This window comes from Manacus vitellinus, unplaced genomic scaffold (genome assembly GCF_001715985.3).
Source record: "Manacus vitellinus isolate BGI_N305 unplaced genomic scaffold, ASM171598v3 scaffold_22_pilon, whole genome shotgun sequence".
Taxonomy (NCBI): Eukaryota; Metazoa; Chordata; class Aves; order Passeriformes; family Pipridae; genus Manacus; species Manacus vitellinus.
Window position 1 is genome coordinate 9,378,394 of NW_021939632.1, and position 7,110 is coordinate 9,385,503.

The window sequence follows — 7,110 nt, forward strand, 5'->3', positions numbered from 1 at the left end:
GGGGGGTGATGCTCTGGCGCAGGGAATGGTCGGGCAGGGTGGGGAGATGCTTGAGCTCAGGTCACGTTGGGGCATGGGGGAAATACTTGGGCTTGGTGGGGGTTGATGCTTCAGCATAAGGGATGCTTGTGCATGGCGATGGATTCTCATGCTGGGTGGCAGGGTTGGTCATGCCAAGGAGTGGGTGCTCAGAGCCATGGGAGTGGGGGTGATTGGACCAGTGGGGTTTTTCATGCAGAGAGGGGATGCTTTGGCATGGCTGAGGAATTCCCTCTGGCCTCTCCTCTGAGTGTTGATAGTTTAGACTGGGCTCAAGGCCCTGACATGGATGCCACAGTGCTCAGCCCACGCCATGCTTGACTCCTTGCAGGGGCTTCAGCTATGTGGACCTGGTGGAGGGGCTGCGGGATGGGCGCTTCTACGCCCTGAAGCGCATCCTGTGCCACGACAAGGAGGACCGCCAGGCCGCCCTGCACGAGGTGGAGATGCATGGCCTCTTCGACCATCCCAACATCCTGCGCCTGGTGGCCCACGCCATGGTGGAGAAGGGTGCCAAGCACGAGGCCTGGCTTCTCCTGCCCTATGTGAAGGTGAGAGGGGCTTTCCTGGCTGCCTCACCACCCCAGGAGCAGCAGTGGTGACCAGCTGCTTGTGTTTGCCAGGGCGGGACCCTCTGGAGAGAGGTGGAAGCACTGCGAGAGAAAGGGACCTTCATGCCAGAGCAGCGGATCCTCCTCATCCTCCATGGGATCTGCCGCGGGCTGCAAGCCATCCACAGCAAGGGCTATGCACACAGGTGAGGGGCTGGCAGTGCTGGCTGGGGGGTTGGCAGGGGCCCCAGTGGGTGCTTGGTGATGTCTATCCCCACAGAGACCTCAAGCCCACCAATGTGCTGCTGGATGAGGATGACCAGCCTGTGCTGATGGATCTGGGTTCCATGAACCAAGCTCGCATCGAAGTCAACAGCTCTCGGGAGGCCATGGCTGTGCAGGTGGGTGGCCTGGGACATCACCCCACCAGCCTCTCCCTGCCCCAAGCCCTTTATCCCCGCTCTCCCCTCTGCAGGACTGGGCTGCCCAGCGCTGCACCATCTCCTACCGTGCTCCTGAGCTCTTCACGGTGCTGAGCCAGTGTGTCATAGATGAGCGCACAGATATCTGGGTAAGGATCCAGCCTTCTGGCCCACCCTGTCCCACTGCCACGAAGCTGCCCTGACCCAACTGTGCTCCAGTCCCTAGGCTGTGTGCTGTACTGCATGATGTTTGGGGAGGGCCCCTTTGATGCCATTTTCCAGAAGGGTGACAGTGTGGCTCTGGCAGTGCAGAACCCGATCACGTTTCCCCCCACAACCAGGTGAGGGGCTGGGGAGGGTGACCCCACTCCTGGGTAGCCCCCTGTCCTGTGCTCCACATGGGTCTTCCTGTCGCTGTCTTTCCTCCAGGTACTCAGCTGGTTTGCAGCGCCTGCTCTCCTCCATGATGACAGTGAACCCCCAGGAGCGACCCAACATAGATGACATCCTTTGTCAGCTGGAGGGGCTGCAGCCAGCACTGGCCGGACAGGACACCACACAGATCTGAGCCCATCCCATTCCAGCAGTGATGCGCCCCGAGGCTGAGCCAGGAGAAAAGCAGCTGCCCTAATCCCTGCTCCCCTGCAGACCTGTTGCAGAGGGAACTAATGCCCTGGGGGAGAGCTGCTGCGCTATGCTGGAGGTGTGTTGGATTTGGAGTGTTCTGTGCCCTGGATGCTGCTACCTGGGCCTTGGTCTGTGCCTCAGAGCTGTGGACGTGTGATCTGCTGCTAAACATGGGGCCCTCGCTGGCTGCTGCCTCCCCCAGGGGTGACAGAAGAGGATGTTGTAGGACCCCCCAGGGGGCAGGAGCCACGGTACCGCAGCTCCGTGTCCCAGGAAGGTCACTCCTGCCCGGGGCAGAACTGCAGGCTGGGTCCCGGTGCTGTGCTGGAGGGAGGCAGAGGGCCCCAGTGCCCACTCTGCCACTGCTCTTGGCACCAACGTTGCCTTGTGTTTGAAGTAAAATACGTTCTTGCGGAGGTGTGGCTGTGTCCCTCTCTGTGGGGAGGGATCCTGCCGGGTCATGAGGAGAGCAGGGCACACTGTCTGGGTTAAGCAGCCAAGCGTTACTAGAGGGGAAGGGCAGCAGAGGCCAGCTGGGGAGGCACAGACAGAGCATTAGCAGTAAGCAGGGAAAGTTAATCCCTGGCCCCAGAACTGTCCTGACAGAAGCTAACACAACTCCACAGCTGGAGCCAGGCACTGCTGTTCAGAGCCTCTGGGGCTGGGCTCAGCGCAGGCAGAAGGGTGGTGGCAGGGGTACAGGCCAGACTTCTCTGCTGCCCAGGGAGAGGGAGGTGGGTGCCCAGACCGGGAAGCTGCCAGACCTTGGGAGGCAGGAGCAGGAGTTCTGCTCCAGTGGGAATGAGCAGAGCCTGGGGACAGCACAACCATCCCAGTGCTGGGGACACTCCCAGTCCAGCAGGCAGCCTTGGCTGGAGGGGCTCACTGGGACACACAGCAGCTGGGCTGTCCACAGAGGGGTGCTAAAAAAAAAAAGATGCAGACAAGCAGTTTCACAGGGAGCATTCCCCTCCTTTAATCCTCTCACCACACACAGCAGTACAGCAGCCGCGGGGGTTTGTGCCATGCCGGGTGCCCTTGCGGGGTGCACCCACTGCACCAGTGAGCCGTGCATACCCTTTGCCCTGCGTTGTGGCCACAGGGGCAGGGGTGCCAGACTGCTCCCCTGCTTCAACCACTATCCTTCCAGATGAGCCTGCCTATCCACACGCTGCACATGGGGAGAAGACTCCGCAGCTGCTGATCTTTTCCTGCTCAGACCAAATCTGCTCCCCTAAGCTCCAGGGTAGAACATGGGGCCATACATCACATGAGGGAGTGGTATTCACCGCTGGCTGGAGCAGTGAGGGGGGTGGGATGTGTGCCACAGCCCCAGGGACTGGACCCCAGGGCTATTACCTACATGGGAAGCAAGCCGGAGCTGGAACAGAGCACTGGGAGGAAGCATAGCAGCACCAGTACCAGGGCTGAAGCACTCACCACACACCTGACCTGGCAAGAAACCGATACAGCTGGGGGGATAGTGGGAGACACAGAGGCTCTGAAACGGTTTATTGCAAAGGGTTTCTGCAGGTAACATTGGGAAGGAGCATGGTCCTTTTTGGCTGAGGCTTCTCTACTCCTCACCCTCCTCTTCATCCTCGTAGGAGTCCAGGCCCACCTCCTCGTAATCCTTCTCCAGAGCAGCCATGTCTTCCCGTGCCTCAGAGAACTCCCCTTCCTCCATGCCCTCGCCCACGTACCAGTGCACAAAGGCGCGCTTGGCGTACATCAGGTCGAACTTGTGGTCCAGGCGAGCCCAGGCCTCAGCGATGGCTGTGGTGTTGCTCAGCATGCAGACAGCGCGCTGCACCTTGGCCAGGTCACCCCCTGGCACCACCGTGGGCGGCTGGTAGTTGATGCCCACCTTGAAGCCCGTGGGGCACCAGTCCACAAACTGGATGCTGCGCTTGGTCTTGATGGTGGCAATGGCGGCATTGACGTCCTTGGGCACCACGTCCCCGCGGTACAGCAGGCAGCAGGCCATGTACTTGCCATGGCGAGGGTCGCACTTCACCATCTGGTTGGCTGGCTCAAAGCAGGAGTTGGTGATCTCGGCCACTGACAGCTGCTCATGATAAGCTCTCTCAGCTGAAACCACAGGGGCATAGGTGGCCAGGGGGAAATGGATGCGAGGGTAGGGCACCAGGTTGGTCTGGAACTCGGTCAGATCAACATTCAGGGCTCCATCGAACCTCAGTGATGCTGTGATGGATGAGACAATCTGACTGATGAGTCTGTTCAAGTTGGTGTAGGTTGGGCGCTCGATGTCCAGGTTCCTGCGGCAGATGTCATAGATGGCCTCGTTGTCCACCATGAAAGCACAGTCTGAGTGCTCCAATGTGCTGTGTGTGGTGAGGATGGAGTTGTAGGGCTCTACCACAGCAGTGGAGACTTGTGGTGCAGGGTAGATGGAGAACTCCAGCTTGGACTTCTTGCCGTAGTCAACAGAGAGTCGTTCCATCAACAGGGAGGTGAACCCAGAGCCCGTGCCACCTCCAAAACTACGAAACACAAGGAATCCCTGGAGTCCTGTGCACTGGTCAGCCTGCAGAAAGAGACAAGTAAGGTTCCTCCAAGCACTGACTTGGCTCAAGGGAAGTTTCAAAAGTTTGCTTGGGTAGCTCCAGATTCCTCCCAGCGTATAGAGGAGCTCACTCCCTGCTCCCATTCCTCAAAGGATGCTGGATCCCACCAGTCAGGGGGACATGTCCCCTCTCTGCAGTCACTTACCAGCTTCCGGATCCTGTCCAGCACTTGGTCAATGATCTCTTTGCCAATAGTGTAGTGCCCACGGGCATAGTTGTTGGCAGCATCCTCCTTGCCAGTGATCATTTGTTCAGGGTGGAAGAGCTGGCGGTAGACTCCTCCCCGAACCTCATCTAGGAGACATTGGCACAATGACAGAGATTTTCTAACTGGTCCTGGGGAAAGGTGGCAGGAGCCACTCTAGGGAGTGTCCTGCAATGGGTTGTTCACAGAAATAATGACCACTGTCACTGCCCAATAGGGTACACTCACCAATCACAGTGGGCTCCAGGTCCACAAAGATGGCCCGTGGGACATGCTTCCCAGCCCCGGTCTCACAGAAGAAGGTGGTGAAGGAGTCATCCCCTCCGCCAATGGTTTTGTCACTGGGCATCTGCCCATCGGGCTGGATGCCGTGCTCCAGGCAGTACAGCTCCCAGCAGGTGTTGCCCATCTGGACGCCGGCCTGGCCGACGTGGACGGAGATGCACTCGCGCTGGGGAGGGGGAGGCAGGGTCACATCCCAGCAGAGACCAGAAATGCAATCACTGCAGGTGCTGCACAGCCCAGACAGGGCAGCCTGGGCCCTTGTCATCTCGGGCAAGCCACACTGCTCTGGTGCCTGGGTGTCCTGTGTCCATCCCAATCAACTGTGGTCTCCCAGATCTGGTGCTCTGCCTCTCATCACTGCACTGACCACCTCACTGCCCCAAGGAGATGGAGACCCATCTGCTGGAGCCCAGGATACCAGGCCACCGATTCCCTGGACTGCCCCCATCCACAGCCCTGGGAAGCATCCCGTGAGCATCTTCTCCATTCTGCAAACACCCACACGGCTTAAGGTCTGGGGCCCTGCATCAGCTGGCACAGCCTCTGCTATTCCAACAACAGGGCTGGAGGCTGAGATGGCAGAGCACCACCCAGGCGCTGGGAGCTGAGGAGGTGATGGCACTGAGGATGGGTGCCCAGCAAGGGTGGGGATTTGCAGTCATGAATGGTTGCCATGTTCTGAGGCTCAGCTTCCCTAAACTAGCTCCGGAGGAGGAGGAAGCATTAGCTGCACTACTTAACTGAACCAAAGGCTGAGCGGGGAGAGTCACCTAGATTACAACTTTGAGGGTAGTCTCAGGTTCCTCAGGAGAAGACAGGCTGAGGAGGGCCCTGCAGCCTCACTCCCTTCAGGTGAGGCACCCCAGAGCCTGCAGTCCTTTGAACAAGAACCAAAATATTCAGTGCCTTAGACCTGCTGTTGCCAAGGATTTGGATGCGTCATCAGGCACAACTGAGGCAGAGAAGCATCAAAATCAAACCGGATTTCCAGAGCCATGAGTGCCCCAGTGTGAGTCAGCTCGCAGGAAGCCGGTGGAACCAGCCATTTTGCACTCAGGAGCAGGGCAGTGACTGCCATCCGAGGAAGTTACACAGGTTGCAGCAAGTCCTGGCTCTCTGCATCTAGAGTGCTTTCAGTGCTGTCACTGCATTTCAGAGGCAGCAGTGACAGCAAGAAATGACAGAAAAATAAGCCCTTGATACCCATGGTGAGAGACAGAAGCCCATCTTCCCACCTTTCCCAAAGCTGAGGTGCAAGGACCAGCAAAGCAATACCCCGCTTATCCCTCCCAGCAGGTCCATAAAGGTTGTGTAACACAAGGAGCCAAGGGTAAGTCCTGAGGACTTAAGTCCTGAGGTAAGTCCTCCAGGATCCTCTACAGAAGGACACAGAAAACACTTGGCACAGCTGCAAGCACCTCAAGAAAGAAGAGATGAGAAAGGACTCCTTCATGGCCAAGGGCCTTGCAAATCAGTGTGAGGGTGCAGAGGGTTATACTGCTCACTGCACTTCACCCCACCAACATGCAGCAGCCAGGACTGGCTCTGTGGGACCCAGCACTGACAGCAGGCTGGGCAGAGCCCAGCAGCACCAGCAAGAAGCAGTGCTGGTCACCAGCCAGCAGAGTGCCTTCTTCACGGCAAGGTCTGGCACAGGAAGGGCTGGGAGCATGGGCCCGCAGGAGAGCAGGCAGGGTGCCTAGGGAACCTTGGGGCCGAGATACTCTCCAGGGCATATGGAGAGCTCAGGAGACAAGAGCTCGCCGTAGGACCACGGCGGCAGGGCAGCCCGGAAGCCCACCCACAGTGATGCCCACCCTTGGAGCAGGGCAGTGGGTGGAGGAAGCCACAGCTTCCTGCCACGGCTCAGCTGTGGGTCGGCAGCGTGGGGGGCTGGCTCTGCGCAGCCGGGGATGGTACCGCGGGACATAGGCAGGAATCGACACTACCAAAGTCGGAAAGAGTGGTGAGAGAGTCTGCCCGAGCGCCGGTCTCCAAAGACGGCGGGGCTCGTAGGGGACCTCCTTGCCACGGGTACAAGGGGATGCTCAAAGGAGGGAGGCTGCTGAGAGCCGGAGAGGGAGCAGCTCAGAAAGCGGCTGAAGCCAGGGAAAGGCAGGGCAAGCAGGCGGGCACTCCTGCCGGCAAGCTGCCCGCACCTCTGGGCTCCCGGCAGAGCCCTCCCGGGAAGCCACGGGGACCAGCCCGCTCCGAGGACGGTCCCGACGGGGTTCCCCCGCTCCCGGGAGCACTCATGGGACCAGAGGGAAGGAGCAGCGGGGGCTGGCACTCACCATGATGCCGCCGCTGCCGCACGACCTGCCTGTCCCCGGGCTGCTGCAGCTCCGCGCCCCGGGACGGCGGCGCTGCCGCCGCCTTATACCGGGGGCGGC

General features: G+C 59.6%; 2 protein-coding genes across 2 annotated transcripts; one reads left to right on the forward strand and one right to left on the reverse strand.

Annotated features, from left to right (window-relative positions):
* Positions 1-329: 329 nt before the first annotated feature.
* Positions 330-2,055, forward strand: STK16 (serine/threonine kinase 16; the record flags this gene model as incomplete). The annotated part of the gene is made up of 6 exons (XM_029959905.1): positions 330-590; positions 663-796; positions 871-991; positions 1,066-1,161; positions 1,232-1,353; positions 1,442-2,055. Coding segments are annotated over 6 exons (873 nt in total), but the record flags the coding sequence as incomplete, so codon positions are not given.
* A 535-nt stretch (positions 2,056-2,590) lies between these two features.
* TUBA4A (tubulin alpha 4a) lies at positions 2,591-4,997 on the reverse strand. Its single transcript, XM_029959828.1, has 3 exons — positions 4,661-4,997; positions 4,373-4,521; positions 2,591-4,187 (listed from the first exon to the last, which is right to left on the reverse strand). The coding sequence occupies exons 1-3, from the start codon at positions 4,980-4,982 to the stop codon at positions 3,216-3,218; spliced, it is 1,443 nt and encodes a 480-aa protein (XP_029815688.1). The 5' UTR covers positions 4,983-4,997; the 3' UTR covers positions 2,591-3,215.
* Between the last annotated feature and the right edge of the window lie 2,113 nt (positions 4,998-7,110).

What these genes read in the sequence shown, in the direction of transcription:
- TUBA4A (XM_029959828.1), bottom strand. Translation starts at nt 4,982, where the DNA reads ATGACAAGGGCCCAGGCTGCCCTGTCTGGGCTGTGCAGCACCTGCAGT. An exon ending in CCTGGAGCCCACTGTGATTG is followed by an intron (nt 4,522 to 4,660) that starts GTGAGTGTACCC and finishes AATGTCTCCTAG; the next exon opens with ATGAGGTTCGGGGAGGAGTC. An exon ending in TGGACAGGATCCGGAAGCTG is followed by an intron (nt 4,188 to 4,372) that starts GTAAGTGACTGC and finishes CTCTTTCTGCAG; the next exon opens with GCTGACCAGTGCACAGGACT.